At 35.7% G+C, this 21,546-nt stretch overlaps 1 protein-coding gene across 1 annotated transcript in view; it reads left to right on the top strand.

Annotated features, from left to right (window-relative positions):
• ADGRG7 (adhesion G protein-coupled receptor G7) overlaps positions 1 to 14,540 on the top strand; it is a 69,887-nt gene extending 55,347 nt beyond the window's left edge. Inside the window, exons 14-16 of the mRNA XM_047875801.1 lie at positions 1,239 to 1,394; positions 3,450 to 3,606; positions 13,951 to 14,540. Coding sequence (XP_047731757.1) covers positions 1,239 to 1,394; positions 3,450 to 3,606; positions 13,951 to 14,211 — 574 coding nt within the window. The 3' untranslated portion in view covers positions 14,212 to 14,540. The remainder of the gene's footprint in view (positions 1 to 1,238; positions 1,395 to 3,449; positions 3,607 to 13,950) is intronic.
• Positions 14,541 to 21,546: the final 7,006 nt, after the last annotated feature.

Here is a 21,546-nt window from a genome sequence, read left to right as displayed (position 1 = left end):
CAATCCATGAGCATAGAATGTCTTTCCATCTCTTTGTGTCATCTTGAATTTCTTTCATCAGTGTTTTATAGTTTTTGGAGTACAGGTCTTTCACCTCTTTGGTTAAGTTTATTCCTAGACATTTTCTTGTTTTTGGTGCAATTGTAAATGACATTGTTTTCTTAGTTTCACTTTCTGCTGCTTAATTATTAGGGTATAGGAATGCAACAGATTTCTGTACATTGATTTCATTTCCTGCAACTTGACTGAATTCATTTATCAGTTCTTTTGGTGGAGTTTTTAGAGTTTTCTATATATAGTATCATGTCATACAGAAAGAATATTTGGATTATTTTGTGGTTCACTTCTAATATCTGATATCTAGAACAATGTCTGCCACATAGCATGTGTTCTATAAATACTTATTAAATAAATGAATTCATTCTTACAACAATGCCAGGAAGTGATTACTATACTTCATAGATGAGAAAAAACATCACCAAAACCACCATCACTAATTGTAACAGTAACAAAAAAACCAAAACAAAACAGATGCAGTAAGGTTAAATAACTATTAAAATATTTTTATAAAGTAAGAAACTATGTAAATAATTTATGGTATAACAAAATAATGGAGCAGTATGTAGCTATAAAAAGTAATGAGAACAATCTTTATAATCTCATCTGGAGTTATCTCCAAGAGATGTTGTTAAGTTAGGTATAGAAGTATCATATATTATGATTTGTTTAAAAATCAGAAAAAACGATGGTTTATGCATAGCCTAAATCTGGAAGAATACACAAGAAACATTGATTAACACTGGAGATAGAAACTAGGTGAGAAGGGATAGTTGTAGGAGGGATGGTTGTAGGGGTAGTTGTCTTTCTCTGATTATTTGTACCTTTAAAATTTTGAACCATTCGATCTCCTACATGTTCAAGAATGAAATAAAACAATAACTTCCCTAAAGTCAGACATCTAGTAAGTGATAGAGCGACATGTAAATTTGGTCTGCCTGACTGAAAAGCCATTTTCTTTCCACTAGCCCATACATCAAGAAATACAGCAGAACTAATCCGTTTCATTTTTTTTCTAGTGGTTGAATTCTTGAAAGTCATTTCAAATATATGGAATGCGAAGCAATATTGGCTTTTAGCAGTTCTTTCAGTAAAATGAATGTCAGTAACGTTAATAACATAGAGAACCAGTATGTATAGCTTTTGTAGTCTACTAAAATTATTATTTTTTCTCTCCATAGCTGCTGGCTGGCAGTTCCAGATAAAAAAGATCTTATAACTAGTCCATTTTTATGGTCATTCGTCTTACCTGTGACTATTATCCTCATCAACAATATTGTTATATTTATTATCATCATAGTCAAAGTGATATGGAAGAATAATCGCAATCTGACAAGGTAAGATTACCAATTATGGGAAACTTCAGGCATGACTCATCTGATACATAATACAGCACTTTAATATGCCCACAGTTCCCCAAAGAGTTTTCAGACTCTGGTACAATGGCAAGGATATGTGGTTTGCAAGGCAGATTTTCTTTTAAACTTTGTCTCAGAAAGTAAATCTTCCCCTCATCTTCCAACAATGTATTACATAACACACTTGTGTGCTATATGAGCCCAACTAAAAACTAAACCCAAAGACTTCAAGAAAAAAAAATTTTCTCTCCCAGTCTCAAATATTCAAGAAATAAGATTTGGATAATTAAAGAAGTTGGAAGATTGTGAGGAGATGCTGGTAACTAGAGCTACAGGCTATATTTTACATGTGTTTGTTGTATCTGAGTATGGCTTTGTTTTTAAAATTCATTTAAAACATATAAAATTGGGAGACTTCACTTAAAAATTGTATTTTCTCTTGAAAATATTGGAGCATCTGGAAACATTGTGTCCACATTTCCTGCAGGGGGGACATAGGCTCCCTGGATTCTCTGGATTATCAATTCCCATGTATACTGCTTCTCTCCTTTCTATAACCTTTCTGGCTCCAATAAGCTTTTTCATTGTCATCCCTGGTAAACAAAACAGCTTTCAGTTGGAGAGACAAATAACAGAAACTGTTAAACAAATATACTGTCCATCCCCACCTCCCAACAATGCAGATTGGTTAGAACACAGTGCTAATGAAGCCATGAACCCAGCAGGTTTAATTTTATAAGACTGTGTTTATCACCAGTACATTTACTATAAGCACATCTGTGAGTTTTGTTGGTCACTGAGTGGATCCATTTGGTATGCACATATGGGTGAAAACTGTCATTAGTGGGAATATCATCTTAAATATGTGCTTTATTGATCAAGAGTAAGTATCATCTTTCCTATATGAATGATAGTCCACATTGAGAGGAAATGTGGGGGGAAAAGACTATCACTGATAATCTTTCAAATCTATATTTTACTGGTAATGAAGAAAAATCTTGGTAAAATCTTCTTAGTCTAATTGCGTATTAGTTATATTTGCTTTGTACAAAGCAGTATCATTTTGGCCATGGACAGCAACAAATGTGTATCTCTAATTTTGACTGGTAGATCATTGTTCTTAAGTTGGCTTAGTTACAGTGAAAATCAGGTCACAGTTTAATTGCTTAACAAACTATCTTTCATTGTATCCGTTAGCTTTTGCTGCATAACAAACCACCCCAAACTTAGTGGCTTAGAGTGACAAATATTTACTATTTGTCATAAATTTGAATGTTGATCAGGTGGTTTTTCTGGTCTTGGATGGCTTGAATATGGATGGATGATCTAAGATGACTTATTTTTATGCCTGATGGTGTTTGGTTGGTTGGTTTTGAGTGAGAGCTGCTCAGCTGGGAAAACTAAGCTTTGCTCCATGTGGTCTCTCATCATCAATTAAGCCAGTCTATGCTTCTTGACATAGTGAAGTTAGGATTCCAAAGAGCAATAAAAAAAGGCCGGCTCTACTGAGCAAAATGCATTCAAGCTTCTGCTTGTGGAACAATTGCTAACATCCCACTAGTAAGTCATATGGCTGAGCCCAGATTCCTACATTTCTACATTGTAATAACCTGTCATTCCCGTATCAACCTGCATCATGGGAAAGTCCCAGATGTTCAGAAAAGGATTGCTCACTGGCTGATCCACAAAGTAATTACCAAAATAAAATTCCTTTACAAAGAAAACATTGATATTTTTGTGTGTGAAATTTCACACACAGTAGTACTGTGTGTGACTGCAGTAGTATTTAAGGGACTGTTTACGCCTGAACTTTTAAGCAGGTATCACGTTCTTTACAAATAAAGCTTGCTAAATCATATTTTATCTGGACATAGGTCTAATATGCTTTTTCCACCTAATGCATAATATTGTTAAATAGTGTGTATGGACAGCTGAATATGTATTCTCAATTAGAGGGTAACCATGATATTAATAAATAAAATTATATTAGTAAGTAAAAATCTCATATTTTCTTTCTTGCTTTCTCTTACCTAGCACAAAAAAGGTTTCATCCCTAAAGAAGATTCTTAGTATGTTATCAATTGCAGTTGTTTTTGGAATTACCTGGATTCTGGCATACCTTATGCTAATTGATAATGATGTCATCAGGACTGTCTTCAGCTACATGTTCTGCCTTTTCAACACTACTCAGGTATGGTGTGGGTTAGTCTGAAAGTAGCACACCATGCAGTGGTGGAGATGACATCACCCTGGACTAAACTGAAGTTTTCTTCTTTTGAAACCCCTGAAGGTCATTGTTTATTACATTTTAGGAGACTCTATTTTTAGTACATTTTGAAGGAAGAGGAAAGAAATCTCTTTATGACCTACCTACTGTGTCCTTTCCTGGATGGAGTTTATAGAATATAATTATAGTATGGTTGGACCACGTTATTTTCTCTTCTCTAAGCAGAAGAAATTTTGTACAGCAATTGGCTTGGCAAACACTTCCTGATTCCTGTCTCCCATGCAATAGGTTCACGATAGCTCCTCACCATGGTTGACAAGGACAATGTTACAGTTATTGCTGGAGCTTAGATCCCTGTGGGATTGGCTGAATTTTTTCTTTCTCTCTGTTTTCTAACAATTTTATAAGATTATGTGTCTTATCTTAAAAAAAAAACCTTTATTGTGGAATAATTGGGAATAATTGACAGATATAATTGCATTTATTTATTTATTTATTTATTTATTTATTTATTTATTTTAAATATAATTTATTGTCAAGTTAGCTAACATACAGTGTATACAGTGTGCTCTTGGTTTTGGGGGGTATTTTCCTGTGGTTCATTGCTTACATACAACACCTAGTGCTCATCCCAACAAGTGCCCTCCTCAGTGCCCATCACCCATTTTCCCCTTTCCCCCACTCCCTCATCAACCCTCAGATTGTTCTCTGTATTTAAGAGTGTCTTATGGTTTGCCCCCTTCCCTCTCTGTAACTATTTTTTTTTCACCTTCCCTTTTCCCATGGTCTTCTGTTAAGTTTCTCGAGATTCACATATGAGTGAAAACATATGATATCTCTCTTTCTCTGACTGGCTTATTTCACTCAGCATAATACCTTCCAGTTCCATCCACGATGCTGCAAATAGCATGATTTCATTGCCAAGTAGTATTCCATTGTATATATAAGTCACATCTTCTTTATCCATTCATCAGTTGATGGACATTTAGGCTCTTTCCTTAATTTGGCTATTGTTGAAAGTGCTGCTATAAACATTAGGTACATGTGCCCGTATGAATCAGCACTCCAATATCTTTTGGGTAAATTTCTAGTAGTGCTATTGCTGGGTTGTAGGGTAGTTCTATTTTTAATTTTTTGAGGAACCTCCACACTGTTTTCCAGAGTGGCTACACCAGTATGCATTCCCACCAACATTGCAAGAGGGTTCCCTTTTCTCCATATCTTTGCCGTTGTTTCCTGAGTTGTTAATTTTAGCAACTCTGACCGGTGTGAGGTGGTATCTCAGTGTGGTTTTGATTGTATTTCCCTGATGATGAGTGATATTGAGCATCTTTTCATGTGTCTGTTGGCCATCTGGATGTGTTCTTTGGAAAAGTGTCTATTCATGTCTTCTGCCCATTTCTTCACTGGATTATTTGTTTTTTGGGTGTTGAGTTTGGTAAGTTCTTTATAGATTTTGGATACTAACTCTTTATCTGGTATGTCATTTGCAAATATCTTTTCCCATTATGTGGGTTACCTTTTAGTTTTGCTGATTGTTTCCTTTGCAGTGCAGAAGCTTTTTATCTTGAATAGGTCCCAATAGTTCATTGTTATAATTGTATATACTTAAAGTGTATAACATGATTTGATATACATTATTGAATGATTGCCAAGATCAAAATAATTAAAACATCTATCACCTCCCATAGTTGTTGAGGATTTTGGCATCTATGTTCATCAAGGATATTGGCCTGCAATTTTCTTTCCAGCAGTGTCCTTGTCTGGCTTAGTATCAGGGTAATGTTGACCTTGTTAAATGAGTTTGGAGGTATTCTATCCTCTTCAGCTTTTTGGAAGAGTTTAAGAGGAATTAATATTAATTATTTTTTAAATGTGTGGTGGAATTCATCTGTGAGGTAATCAGGTCCTGGACTTTTCTTTATTAGGAAGCTTTTGATTACTTATTCAATATTCTTGCTTGCTATTGGTCTATTTAGTTTTTCTGTTATTTCATTATTCAGTCTTGGTAAGTTCTGTGTGAATTTTTTATTTCATTTCTTTTAAATTTATTGATGATGGTTTTATGGACATAAATTGCTATATCTTGATAAAACATTTACCCTTGAAAGGAATGTGCATTGTGTAGTTGGGTGTAGTGTTCTAAAAATGTCAGTAGGGTTAAGATGATTTTAGTATTGTACAGATTTTCTATCCTTACCAATATTTTTTCCTGTTTTTCTCAATTGCTGAAAGAGGTGCATTAAAATCTCTGTGATTGTGGATTTGTCTATTTTGCCTTTAATTCTGTCAATATGCTTCACATATTTTAAAGTTCTGCTATTAGATGCATATACATTTATTATTGTGATGTCTTCTGAGAGAATCGACTGTCCTTTGGAAATGTCCATCTATAACTCTGAAAGTACTCTTTGTTGTGACATCTACTTTATCTGATATTCAGCCTTCTTGTATATATTGGATTAATGGGGTATATATATTTTTAATATATTCACTTTCAACCTATCTGTGCTTTTACATTAAAAGTATGTATCTTGTAGATAGCAAATAGGCAGGTATTACCCTTTTGTTCATCCTGACAATCTCTGTCTTTTAAGTAATATTTAGTCTATTTAGAGCTGATGTAATTATTAATATGGGTGAATTTATATGTACCATTTTGCCATTTGTTTTCTGTTGCCATTTTAAGTGTTTTATTCTTCTGTTTGCCTTCATTTTTGAAGGATACTATCATTGAATATGGAATTATGGGTTGAAAAATTTTTTCACTTTTATGAAGTATTATGAAGAAGTCATTTCACAAACCTGCTCTAGTTTCTAATGGGACACACTCAGTGTTTCATATTCCCGCCCCCCCCCCCCCCATCTATGTAACGCTTTATTTTCCTCTGGTTGCTTTCAGGATTCTCTTTACCTTTGATTTTCAGCATTTTCACTAGGATATGCCCAGGTATTATTTTCTTTGCATTCATTCTGCTTGGGATTGCTGAGTTCCTGGAATCTGTTTATTTAGATCTTTCACCAAACTTGAGGAATTTTTGAACTTTATTTTTTCAAATACTTTTTCTACCCTGTTATTTTACTTTTCTCTTTTTTGGGAGTTTAATCATATATGTTAGACCATCTGATATTGTTCCACAGGTTCCTGAGCTGTTTATTCTTTATCATTCTTTATTCTTGCTGTTCATCAGATAGGATTACCTTAGTGATCCATCTTCAAGGACATTGATTTTATCTTTAATCATTTCCAGTCTTCTGTTAACTCTATTTAGTGATTTTTATTTCAGATACTGTATTTTTTTCATTTCAGAATTTTTATCTTATAATTTTTAATAGGTTTTATTTTGATGATTTTCTTAATTTTTGGCTCATAATTCAGTACATTTTCTTTTACAACTTTACGTGTATTATCATAACACTTTAAAATCTTTGTCTGCTAACTCTAACATCTGGGTCATTTTAGTCAATCCCTACTGATTATCTTTTTGTTTACTATGAGCCTTGTTTTCCTGTTTCTTTATATGTCTAGTAATTTTGGTTGTTTCCTGGACATTATAAATAATACACTGCAGCAACTCTGCATTCTGTTTTATTCCTACCAAAAATGGACTTAGCATATAATTAACTTAGCTGGACTAAAACTGAAAACTATCTCTCTTAGGGTGGACAACAGCTGAAATCTCTATGTAGTCTTTTTTAGCCATAGACAGACTTCTTAGTGTTTACTCTATGCATTTACAGTTTATAGGTAATTAAAGATTTGTGTAGAATTTATAAACAGAATCTGGAGCTCCCCTTCTCTGTTTCCTCCTGGCTATTCTGAATATTCTTCCTTATTTTTCAGATGTTGTAGTTGCCCTAAATCCTGTCCTCCAATTCTTCAACCTAATAAGACTGCCTATTTTAACCCCTCATTTAGTCATCCTGTGTGGGGCTGATCAGAGTGTGCTTTCTGGCAGAAAGATATTAAAAAACCACACACAACAGGAATCCTACCCAGTTATAGTCCCTTTTCTTAAATGTAGATTCTCCTTCCAGTTTCAAACTGCTTTTATTTGTGCTTCAGTGTCTTCAGGTAGGTTTTAAAAAATATTTTGTTCAGAGTTTGTAGTTTTTATCTTCATGAGGGTTGATTTAATAAAAGAAGAACCTTATGAAGTTGTTTTTGTGACATAATTATACATAAGACTAAAGGTGCTTTTATTCCTTGAGTCTTATCTCAAGTATATATTTAATTATAAATCTTTTAAAAAACATTGCATTTATATTTTGTATTAAAATCGGAGATGAAGATTTATATTCTTTTTCTTTTTTATAAGGCATTCTATTAGTATTTTGGGAGAATCTACTGTAAGAAGGATTATGGTGATCTTTTGATTTTTATCATGATAAAAATAGTGACATAAATGAACAAAAATGTTAGATTAAAAATGAAGATAATTCTGCTTGACCTTAGAGGATTTTTGTTTGTGTGTATGCATGCAGAATGTCAAACTCTAAGATAAAACAAGTATGCATTACTGAAAGACCTATCTTAAAAATTTTTGTAATGTTTATTTGTTTTGAGAGAGAGAGAGAGAGAGATAGAGAGCAAGCAGGGGAGGGACAGAGAGAGGGAGACAAGGAATCCCAAGCAGGCTGTGCACTGTCAGTGCAGAGCCTGGTGCAGGGCTTGAACTCATGACCCATGAGATCATGACCTGAGCTGAAATCAAGAGTTGGATGCTCAACCAACTGAGCCACCCAGGCACCCCTGAAAGACTTATCTTGAAATCAGAATTTCTCTCTGTGCGTCTTAACTGTATGCCTTCTTTCATAGTGAACAATGACTTTTACTCTGATAAAAAATACTACCAGGACTTTTCCCTCTGTATATGAAATCTTGCTATTTGTATTTATACAATTTAATGCTGTATTTCATGTTCCTAGAAATTTATGGATGTTGTATATTTCTGGTGCATTATATCTTTCATTGATATAACAAGGCACTCTCGGTCCCATTTTGTCTTGAAGTATGATTTTCTATGTATTAATGTAGCAACTTCTAATTTGTTTTTATTTGATCTTATCTACTTATAGTTTTAATCTTTAAGCTTTCTATGTCACTTTGGTTTTGACTTACCTCATTTTAAATTCCATATATTTAGGGACACCTGGGTGTCTCAGTTGGGTAAGCGTCCATCCGACTTCAGTTCAGGTCATGATCTCACAGTTTTTGGATTTCATCGGGCCCTGTGAAGACAGCTTAGAGCCTGCAACCTGCTTCAGATTCTGTGTCTCCCTCTCTCTCTGTCTTTTCCCACTTGCATGTGCTCTCTCTCACTCAAAAATAAAGATTTAAAAATTTTATAGATCCCATATATTTAGATTTGTGTTTTTTAAAATAATTTTCTCATTGTTTTTCCATTTTATTAAAAAAGTTAGTCTTTTACCTATTTAGCTAAATGTTAGCCATCAAAACTAATATGTTTGATTTTATTCTGTCTTATTTTCTTTTTTCACATCTATCCATTTCTTCCTATGTTTTATATTTACTGTGCTATATAAATTATGTATTCTTTTACTTAATCTCTAATTATTAGAATATTTTCCCTCTGTTAATTGTTATCTTTGTTTATTAAACATTACAATTTTGTAAGATATAATTTTCAATTTGCAGAATAAAACAATATGTATTGATTTCTTCCTTTTTAAGGTAATAACATTAATACAGTGTAGCTGCTTCCTGTCTCATGGTTTTATTGGTACAATTTAAAATTTACTCCGCAATTATTGTTGTTAAATTATAGCGTCTACATTATTTTCTTTCATGAGCTATTTACAATGCTTGGATTATATTTGATAATGATCTCAACTGTATTTTATTTTCTTTAAAAATATTTTTTATTGAGGTATAGTTGACATACTCAACTACATTTTCTTATACTTACATAGTTTCAATGCCTTTTGCTAGTCATTTTATATTGGAATGTCCTAATATTTAACTTTTAAATCTTTATGAATATCTCATTAATAGTATTATATTTTTGAGTAACTGTTTAATGGGTAGTTAGTAAATATATTTTTTTAATGTTTATTTTATTATTGAGAGAGAGAGACAGAGCATGAGCAGGGGAGGGGCAGAGAGAGAGGGAGACACAGAATCTGAAGCAGGCCTCAGGCTCTGAGCTGTCAGCACAAAGCCTGACGTGGGGCTTGAACTCACGAACCACGAGATCATGACCTGAGCCGAAGTTGGACCCTCAACCAACTGAGCCACCCAGGTGCCCCAGGTAGTTAGTAAATATTAATGAGGACTTTGCTAACTGATACTTTTTCTTTAGGTACTATGACACATGAACTACAAATTGGCTTGGCATTTAATTCTTGGCAGTAATCTTTTTTTTTTATTTGAAATTCTGTAGACTTACTAAAATTTTATGTTGTGCAAAAAGGTTAAAATTCTTTCTTTTCCTTCTTCTTCTTCTTTTTGGTTCTTCCCATTCTTATGCAATTCCTTAAAATTAAAAAAAATTTTTTTGGACCCCTAGGAAGTTACAAAAATCATACAGAGAGTTCCTATGTGCCCTTTATCCAGCTATGCCAATGACAACATCTTATACAACTATAATACATCAAACCCAATAAATTGACATTGGTATAATCCACATAAATTATTTGCTTATAGGCTTTAAACTCTTAAAGTGATGACTTTAATTCTAGCTTTACTAATTTATTAAATAAATAATATATAATTTATCAAATTAAATAGAATTATTGTAGTTTTGTAAGTTTATTTGTCCTCTTTCTTCTTGTACTCAGCAATGAACTTTTTATGTATACAAGTTTCATCTCCTTAACTAGGTTTTCAGTTCTCTCATGCAAGAAACATGCTTGTGTATCTTTCATAGTAGGTAACATCTTGCTTAATATCAGTATGGGCTATACTTGTCTAATATTTTGTGAAGACGCTGCAGTGTTTGATGATTGTCTCATCACTGAAAGTAGTAACCACTGTGTGAAGTTGCCATCATGTTGGTTGTTTCTGGCCCTGGTCAAATATCGCTGAGGAGGCAAGTCTTTGATACAAAATGGAAACTGTTGGAAAAGTATTAGATAAACTTGCCTGGACCACAAATGATAAAGTCTGTATAATGCACTGTGAGAGCTGCTTGGATGTTTAAACTGCTACCACCATGTTTAATGTTTGTAAGCACCTCACCCTCTATCTGGTAGCCCTCTAGAGTGCCTTTTTATTAGTGCCTCAAGCACTGGATGTGTGCCTGCCACTAAATCTAAATGGATATAAGGTAGTTTTTCATTGTTGTCAACACCCAGTGGAAACTCCTCAAGGGAAATAAATAGGATAAACTCAGTCGGTCTGGATTACCAATTGCCTCATGAGCTTGTTGCCTAGAGTGATGAGGAATTTAGAAAAGTACCAGAAAGAAGGTATAGTCAAGGATATTCTCTTCTCTGTGATATGAATGGCACATTACAACTAGAGGCTCATTACAAAATGTTAATAATGTCTAGTAAAACTGAGGGTGGCCATATGGCAAGAGCACTGAGCTTAAAGGAGAGTCAGGCTGTCTTCCAGCTTTACCATTAATGATTCATATGATTTTAGGAAAATCATACAACCTTTCTGAGTGACATATGTAAGATATAAAATGGAGGAGGGTGTTAAAATTGATACTATGTTTTTCAAAATGTGTCTGAATATTGCTTAGGTCAGAATTTACATAGTATGTTAAAATGCTTATTCCTGGGCCTCATCCCTTACCTAGTCAATCAGAATCTACAAGGTAAGAACTAGAAATCTTCACTTTAAACAAGGGTTTGACTTTTATGTACACTAAAGTGAGTTGTTTATATGTAAGCCTCCCTCTAGATTTAGAATGCTATAATTCTAATGGACATTTACTATGTGCTATAAATATTACTTAAAAAACACAATTTGATCTTTGTGCTAGTGAGAATTAGTTTGGTCCATGCATTTTGTCTTTTTCAATAACACCTTTGGGATTTGGGGAGTATAGAAATATTGGGATGCTACTCAGACAGAGTTTCACAGGATGGTGTCTTTATGACTTTTCCATGGTCTAGAGCTTTTCCTCATTGTTGCATAACAAGAGATTCTATCCAGTCTTGTCTTTATCTTAGAATTTAAAGATGAAATAGTGTACTCCACAAAGAGGACCAGTTTTCTCATGTCTTCAAAATAAATCTCTCTTCCTTGAACAATCAGGATGGTCAGTGAACACTTTTGTTCTTCTGAAACCTGTGTCCCTATGCATACTTCCTTGTGTCATCAAGGCCTGGCCCAGATAAGTAGGTACCACCTGTTGGATAACCATCAAGTTAACCTTCCTGCTTTTGGCCAGAGAACTGGTCTGTCTCTTGCCGATATGTATTGATTTTATTATTTAACCTCTCAGAGTCTTTGGGTTATCTTACCACAGTACCAGAAGTCTCCTACCACAGTATTCACAGGATATGATTCTAGAAATAAATCCTAATAAGGCTTGGGCTCTAGAGATGCCAATCTGGAGACATGATGGATTTTTAAAAATAACTTTTAATTTTGAAATAGTGTAAAACAAGAAGTTGCAAAACAGTATAGAGTTCCCACGTACTCTTTTCCCAGCTTTCACTAGTGATATCTTATATAACCCTGGTATGTTGTCAAAATCAAAAAGTGAACATTGGCACAATACTATTACTCAACTATAGATATTATTTAAACTGTTATTTCCACAAAGGATATTAATGAGAAATTAACACGGGACTCTTAGATGCTATCATATACTTTATAATATCTTTCTATTGTAGTTACTAGTAAGAGGTTGAGTAGTATATTGGATAGAAGAATTTTCGAACCAAATGGAGTTGAGTTAAACTCCAGACTCTACTGACTAGTGGTTGGGTAATGTTAGGCAAGTTACTTAGTTTATCTGAGCTATAGTTTTCTCACTTAATATAAGGATAGTAAGGAGAGTAAGGCTCATTTCATAGGGTTGGTGTTAGGATTAGATAATGAGGATTAAAGGAAAAGCAGTATCTGATACCAATAGGACTTCGTGAAGTGGTAGTTTTATTTTAAAAATGTACAGAAAATAGTACTCAGTCTTTTATGGACAAATTTCTCATGCACATCTGATCTTTATATGTAAAGGACAGAAAAGCAATGAATAGAAGTGCTTAATTTTTTTTTTTTTTTTTTAGAACTGGAAGAATTAGGTAACCCGTAGTCAATCTACCTCCTTCAGAAATAAAAAACCAAACAGGTTAGGAAAAGAATGAAATTACTCTGGTACACTCAAACATAAAATATTTGGTCTTTGTCCTCAGTTCCTGACACACAGTTCCTAAAATCCTTGGAATCTTGGAGTGATATGAGTTTCTTTTGTTTGCTAATGAATGACTGGTGGTCAGGGTCCCTAGAAAGCTTTAGGCTGGAGGCTTATTGCCAGAAAGACCAAACCTTGGTTTGAAGCTTGGAACTTTCAGCCCCACCCCTCAACCTCCAGGAAAGGTAGAAGGGCAGGAGATTGAGTTGGTCACCAATGGCTAATGATTGAATTACCAGACCTGTGTAATGGAACCTCCATAATAAGCCCTAAATTAAGGGGTTTAGAGAGCTTCTGGGTTGGTGAACATATTGAAGTACTGGGAGGGTGGTGCACCTGGACAGAGAATGGAAGTGGAAGTTCCATGCCCCTCCCTCCACACCTTGTTCTATGATCTCTTCTATTTGGCTGCTCCTGGGTTGTATCCTTTATAATAAACAGGTAATAGTAAGTAAAGAGCTCTCCTGAGTTCTGTGAGTATTTCTAGAAAATTATCAAACCTGAAGTGGGGAGGTGGGTTATGGGAACCCCTGTCATGGTAGTCAAGTCAGACAGAAGTGTGGGTAATATGGGGACTCAATATTTGCTATTAGCATCTGAAGTGAAAGCAGTCATGGGACTGAGCCTTAACCTGTGGAATCTGACACTAACTCTGGGTTGTTAGTGTCAGAATTCAGTTGAATTGTAGGACTCCCAGTTGGTGTCAGGAAGAGAAAGAGCTTCTCGGTTACACAGCCAACATGTGGTAAACTGGGACCTGAATTCAAGTCTTCCAGTTCTCCTGCCTACATGTAGCATTTCATATATGAGAAGAACATCTTTTCAACAAAGTGCACAACAGCTTGCAGATATAATCACTCAAGTTGGGGAGTTGTTGAGCATGATGAGAAGGGTGTCTGGTAGAGTAAAATAAATTGTTTCCCTGATTCTGTTATCTCAACACTGATCTAACATTAAACTTTTATTCTATCTCCAGGGATTGCAAATTTTTGTCCTCTACACTGTCAGAACAAAAATCTTCCAGGATGAAGCTTCCAAAGTGTTGAAGTTGCTGTCACTATCCACTGGGAGAAAGAAGTCACTGCCATCAGTGACCTCACTGAGGCTGCGTGTGAGGATGTATAACATGCTCAGGTCATTTCCAGCCCTAAATGAACACTTTAGGCTGCTGGAACCATCTGTAATTACAGAAGAAACTACACTCTCTGAAAGTGACCAAGCAAACCCAAGCATCTAGACAGTAAAACTATTACTTTTTGTAATCCTCTTTTTATTCAACTCATTTTAAGTTTTGCTTATTCTGTTTCTTTTGTTTATTACTCAGTCCTCCCAGAAAGTCTCCCTCAGCGTACTTTGCTCAAGGGTGAGAATCAGATAAAACCTGTCGTTTATTATCATCAGGGATAATAGATTTGGAAGTTTTTCTATTATTCAATAGATTCTTACCTGTATGAGGTGAAGAATTCTACCCAGCATTCAAGAGAATCTAAGATTATAATTGCTACTTATATCATAAAGTCTATGTGACAAACTTTGGTAAAACAAATTATTTTACAATTTAATGAAAAGGACATGAGAAGAAGGGTGCCTAGGTAGCTCAGTTGGTTAAGCTTCTGACTCCTGGTTTCTGTCATGATCTCATAGCTTTGTGAGTTTGAGCCCCACATAAGACTCTGCACTAGCAGCATGAGCCTGCATAGGATTCTCTCTTTCCCTCTCTCTCTGCCCCTCCCCCACTTGCTCTCTCTCTCTCTCTCAAAATAAATAAATAAAACAAAAAACAAAATGACTCCTAATAAACACTGTATGGAATTGCTTGTATATATATAATACTTTTGATTTGTGAATATTTTAATTTATACTTTTATTCTTATACTTTTATTTCTACTTAATAATTTGGTACCAGTTTAATCTCTGGAAAAGGATATTTTTTTCTGTTTTGAAAAGGGATGTTTTTTTTCAAAAGAGAGTATGTTATGTGACCAGAGGAAGTGGCTGTATAAGAAATGGGCAGTGAGGGGTGCCTGGGTGGCTCAGTTGGTTAAGCATCCAACTTCATGCTAAGTCATGATCTTGGCACTCCCGAGTTCAAGCCCCGTGTCGGGCTCTGTGCTGACAGCTCAGAGCCTGGAACCTCTTTCAGATTCTGTGTCTCCCTGTCTCTCTCTCTTTCTCTCTCTCTCTCTCTCTCTCTCTGCCCTGCCCCCACTCATGCTCTGTCTCTGTCTCTGTCTCAAAAATAAATAAACATTAAAAAAATAAAAAAGAGAAAAGGAATGGGCATTGAGACACAAAAATAAGAGCTCGTTACTAAAGTCTCTGTATATTTCCTTCTGATTCTTGATACATCTATGTTTTTTATTGATGAAGAGACACTGAGACTCCAAAGATGAGAAGTTAGTCACAATCATCACTTACAGCTTTTCAAAGATTTAGCTGCTCCTGGAATTTCAAACACTTGAATTATGAAAGGCTTCCTGAATAAAAAAATGACCTCCACTAGGATGGGGAGCACTCCCACTGAACTTAGGAGATGCAGTCTTTGAATTGTGGTGTTCTGTTGTGTCATAAACTAGGCAACTGCGATGAGTGCACTGAACTAAGGGACTAACAAATGTCATGTGAGCTGTGACATACCCTTCTCATCACACCCTAGAGAACATGTGATTTTTTATAAAAATGGTTTTAAATGACTGTTGAACTCCTAGACTAGCTGAGAGCCTATCTCATCTGCAGAATAACTGAGACCTTACAGGGTAATGGGAAAAAGTAAAGGGAAGAGGATAAAGAAGAAAAGCAGTTCTCAGAAGTGAGTATTTTTAGTGCTGCTATAGTTTTATCTCTAGATAGGGCCTGAACACTGGGAAAATTGAAAGATGTGGGTGACTGATTCTATATCCCCAAATTTATATTCAAATGAAAGTAAACCTTAAGTGAGGGCCACTTTAAAGTGAAAAAAAAATCACCAAAGAGCCTCATTTAGCCTCAGAGTGGAGTATGTGTGTTCTGTTGGAAATTTTGGTTTTCTTTTCACTTTTTCAGTCTCCTTGGGAGTATAGCAAACAAAATTCCATGTAATCTTCCTGGAATGGCTGTACCAAAAAATGTGCAAACTTTACTTAAGTATTGTAGAGGATAACTTTACATACATATTGTGGAGAATAAGTTAGGCAGACATCGACGTTCATCCATCTACCCTGAAATCCTACCACTTGTAAATAATTCTACTGATTTAAACCTTTACCTCATGCAGTGGTCAGGAAGTTTAGTGGTAGAGATCAACTAAAAGTAGGTTAAGGGTCAAAGAGAATTTTATGACTCAATTAATTATAAAGTCCAAGGACTGAGTTGGTTTTAGGTGGGGTGACTATAAGCTCTACTTTGCCTGAGTCAGTCCTAATTTGTACCTGTTGTCCTGACTTATGTATTACTAGTAGCCCCTTTTCCTCTCAAGTGTCCTGGTTTAGAGAACAAAATATATGATGATACTAACTTTAGGTCTAGAGTTCAAAAGCAAGGAGTTCAAAGAATGTGTTAGGATTCTTTTTCTCTCCCTGTTTCCTGCATCTTTGTCCTTCTGTGCTTGACTCCATCCTCCAATTGGATTACATGGCTGAAAATTGGCCTTTAGCATCCCCTTTTTCCTGCCCTGCAACTTCCTGTCAGTGAAGACTAGCTGAGCCAGAGACCTGTGGGGCTCGGTTCCTATGATCCAGAGTAAAGCAGGGGCAGGAAGAGAAAAGGAGCCAAGAACCGGCTTACCTTCCTTGGCCACGTGCCCACAGACACTTGTACTCGGGGAGTACTGGGCCAGACTGAGTCCCATACCCACTGTGAGGTAGAGGGATGAGGGATGACCTGGTTGACAGGATATCCTGGAGTGGAGAGTGAACAGTTACACTGAGGATGGGCTCATCAATAATTTCCCTTACTCTGAATGAACCTGTTAGAGCCTTGTCCGAACAGAGTTTGAATGCAGTGGATAAGGAAAGCAAGAATTAATTAGTTGGTGCTTTGGAAGTTGAAGAGCAAGTACACGGACTGTAGGAGCCAAATGGTGACCTACCTTGAAAAGAAAATTTCACAGGGCACCTGGGTGGCTCAGTCAGGTAAATGCCCCACTCTCGATTTTGGCTCAGGTCATGATCTCATGGTTGGTGAGACTGAGCCCCATGTTGGGCTCTGTGCTGACAGTGTGTGGAACCTGCTTGGTTTTCTCTCTCTCCCTCTCTCTCTGCCCCTCCCCTGCTCGTGCACACCTGCTCTCTCTCTCTCTCTCTCTCTCTCTCAAAATAAACAAATAAAATTAAAAAGAAAAAGGAACTTTCAGGAAAGGGAGACTCAGAGTACTGTTTTTCATGATATTACATGGAGCCAGTTTTCCATGTTTCTGATTTATTTTGCATGGTAACAGTGTCCTGTAGCCTTTTTGCTTATGGTAGCACATGTAGTTTCTTTAGGGAGCAAACTATCCAGACGTTTGGATTTCGTTTGCTGGGTCTAAACTGATAGTTTGGATGGAGCTCATTGTTTAATTGTTGGGGTTTTGGATTGCTCTTTCTCTTACCCTTCCCGTTTTGAAATGTATCTTAGGTCTTTTTTTTTTTTTCCTGTTACCAACAAAAGGAGATTATTTTCAAGCTCATTGCCTCATTCAAAAGAACTTGGCATTCTGTGCAAATGTTTGGGAACCTGGGCCAAAATGCTGATTGTATCATACCAACCTGTCATCCACTGGAGCTCTCTGGCTCAGTGGAACCCCCTTAATGTCACCCTGGGACCTCTAGTACCTGGCTCCTCAGATGAGGTCCAAGCCAGAGACACCAAAATTATGTTCCATTCAAGCATGGGGGGCAGGCAGTTACTAAGAGAGGAAATGACTTCCTATTTCCTATATATGTTTTGAAAGTTTTAGAAGATATTTACAAAGTATATCTTTCAAAAAAGCAAAATTCATAATTCTCTAACCTATCAAAGATGTCTGTTTTTCCATGTTCTCTTATGCGCTTTGAATACATCAGAATTTAAATAACTGTAATTACAGTAAATGAAATTTTATCCTGATTTTCATTTAAATTACCCAGCAATGTAGTCCTTACAATAATTGATTGAATAATATAGCACAAGTTATTAAGTTCTATTGGATTTCCATCTTATTTCAATTTTTAATATTGTTGTAACACATAATTAATAAACTGATATATGTGAAGATATATATGTGTGTGTGTGTGTATATATATATATATATATATATTTCCTTTCTTTTTAATTATTTCCCTAATATAAACTTTAAGCATTAGGATAAATGTGTCAAAAGTTATGGAAATTTGTTTAGATTCCTTGTATGTATTATTATATTGCCTTGAAAACATTGCACTAATTTATAATGTCACCAACATTTGAAGTGCCATAAACATTTTTTATATACTTGTTTACTTTGGTACTTCATTTTTTAGTTGTTTGTGTTGTCCTTTTATCAATTGAGCTATTGTTTATTTCCTCATAAATTTGTATGAATTCCTTTTATTATAGTTGTTAGCCTTTTAATGATTAAATTTGGTGAAAATAGGGGCGCCTGGGTGGCGCAGTCGGTTAAGCGTCCGACTTCAACCAGGTCACGATCTCACGGTCCGTCAGTTCGAGCCCCACGTCAGGCTCTGGGCTGATGGCTCCGAGCCTGGAGCCTGTTTCCGATTCTGTGTCTCCCTCTCTCTCTGCCCCTCCCCCGTTCATGCTCTGTCTCTCTCTGTCCCAAAAATAAATAAACGTTGAAAAAAAAAAACATTAAAAAAAATTTGGTGAAAATATTTTCCCTTAGTTTTTTGTTTTCCGCTCTTTTTAATACAATGAAATGCTCAGTCTGCATTTGATTCAAAAGATGCAAAAGATTTATGGAGAATTTAGCATGTTTTTGAGTTTATATGTCCTCATAGTGGCAGAATATTTGTCATTTTGTTTTAAGGAGTATGTTAGGGACAATGTAGAAACTTTTAAAACAAAGAACAGAGACATAAGTGTGCCAACCAAGCCCATGGCATCTTTTTTTTTTTTTTTAAATATTTATTTACTTTTGAGGGAGAGAGAGAGCAAGCAGGGAGGGGAAGAGAGAGAGGAGAGACAATCCCAAGCAGGATCCGTGCTGTCAGCACAGAGCTCGATGCAGGGCTTGAACTCATGAACTGTGAGATCATGACCTGAGCTGAGATCATGAGTCAGACGCTTAACTGACTGAGCCACCCAAGCACCCCCATGATGTCTTTAGTTTTTCATTATATTGTATAGCAAGTAGGTGGGGGTCTATGGCATTATTTTTTCCTCTCAAATACGTTTTCTGTGTCTGTGTCCATTCACCTTTTCTTAAAAATAAAACCCCAAATCTTAGAAAAGGAGAAGTTTTATTAGCAATTATGTAGTAAAGCACACATACAAAACTCAAAGTAGTGTTACAGGTGCATCATCTATGACTTCATTTACATATATGTAACCTATTAAGTGTGTTAATTTGAAAAAATATATATATAAGCTGCTGAAAAACTGATTAAGGAAATCAGGAGGAAGGGAAAATAATCATAGGGGCAGAAAGAAATACCCAAGAAACATTTCATATGGTCTTGTATTTTTGCTAGGTGTGGGCCTCGAATTAGACCATAAGTTTCCTGGCACACAACATAAATAGGGAAACATGAACACACCAGTCACATATCTCTGAACAATTAAACCAATAAACATACCTTGGCAAAAACACTGCTATTTGACTACTTGAAATTCACATTAAGTTTTCTTCAAAGTGTCCACCTGGGTATATTACCAAATGAGAGGGCATACTACTTGGAATGAACAAAATATTCACATCCATGCCAGTTTGCTAAGTACATACACTAAACAGTCATGTGTAATGTTCAATGTTATTCCACACTTATACATTACTATGTATATACAAAGACACACTGTGCCCACAGGAAACTTCAGTATCACAAGTAGGTCACTGAAGACTTTTGTTTTTGTTGTTGTTTTGTGGGTTTTTTTTTTGTTTTGTTTTAATATTAAAGCAGTTTTCCTTAATTTTGGCAATTGGAATTAGTTTCCTATTTTATTTGTTTGCTTTGGTAGGGGGCTTGCTTTGTTTGTTTGTTTTGTTCTTTTTTAACCTTTTAGATTAACATCATCGAGTAGCGCCTGGGTGGCTCAGTGGATTAAGCATCCGTCTCTTGATTTCAGCTCAGGCCATGATCTCATGGTTCACAAGGTTCCAGCACCACTTTGGGCTCTATGCTGACAGTGTGGAACGTGCTTGGGATTCATTCTCTCTTTCCCTCTGTCTCTGCTCCTCCCCCACTTGCTCACTCTCTCAAAATAAATAAACATTTTTAAAAAATTAACTTCAGGGGCGCCTGGGTGGCGCAGTCGGTTAAGCGGCCGACTTCAACCAGGTCACGATCTCGCGGTCCGTGAGTTCGAGCCCCGCGTCGGGCTCTGGGCTGATGGCTCGGAGCCTGGAGCCTGTTTCCGATTCTGTGTCTCCCTCTCTCTCTGCCCCTCCCCCGTTCATGCTCTGTCTCTCTCTGTCCCAAAAATAAATAAAAAAAAAAAAAAAAAACGTTGGAAAAAAAAATTAACTTCATTGATAATTTACATGCAATAAAATGCACCCATTTAAAGTGTAAATCAGGTATTTTAGCAAATGTATGCCCTTTAGCAAATGTATGCCCTTAGGGTAGTAAAACCACTACCCTAAGCAAAATTAACAACTTTTTCATCACCCTATAACATTTTCTCCTGCTCTTCCCCAGTTAAATCCTCTGCCATCCTCAGCCCCGGGAAACTACTGACCTGCTTTCCATTATCATGCATTAGTTTTGCATGTTCTAGTATGCCATAAACGGAATCATGTTCTCTTTTGAGACTGGCTTCTTTCAGTCACCATAGTATTTTTGAGATTCATTCATGTTATGTGTATCAGTGCTTTTTGCCTCTTTTTATTGCAGTAATACTCAATTTTTTTTTTTGATAAATCACACTTTGTTTATGCTCTCACCAGTTGATAGGCATTTGGTCATTTGCAAGTTTTTAAAACTAGGAATAAAACCGATATAAAACTCTTATATAAAGTCTCTGTGTTTTCTCTTGAAATACCTAGTAGTGGAATTGCTGAGTCATAGAGTAAGTGTATATTTAACTTTACAAGAAACTGGCAAACAGTTTTCCAAGGTGGTTGTACCATTTTATACTCCCAAAAGCAATATATGAACTTGGGGATTCATTTTTAAAGTCGTTGTGATTTATTTCAAAAGTAGAAATAGGTTATCTTTTTTGCAAGCTATTGATCATATTTCTGAAAAATCCCACTGCTTAATATGTTAGCCCTTTATTTTAACAAGAAAAAAATTAAAAGCAAAGCGGAGTGCTATGATTTAATGCTGTTATCATGTACAAACTCCATTTCCCAGAGAACTATAGTCCAATTCTTATCTTCTTCCAGTATAGCTTTGTTACACGTGGAAGTATGACATTGATAATTTGCTGAACTTTGTTATAAGCTGCTACGAAACTATGTTGTAACAATTGAGACCTT

The sequence above is a fragment of the Prionailurus viverrinus genome, chromosome C2 (genome assembly GCF_022837055.1).
Source record: "Prionailurus viverrinus isolate Anna chromosome C2, UM_Priviv_1.0, whole genome shotgun sequence".
NCBI classification, from domain to species: Eukaryota; Metazoa; Chordata; class Mammalia; order Carnivora; family Felidae; genus Prionailurus; species Prionailurus viverrinus.
Note: the sequence above shows the minus strand (reverse complement) of the source record. Positions and strands in the feature narration are given on the sequence as shown.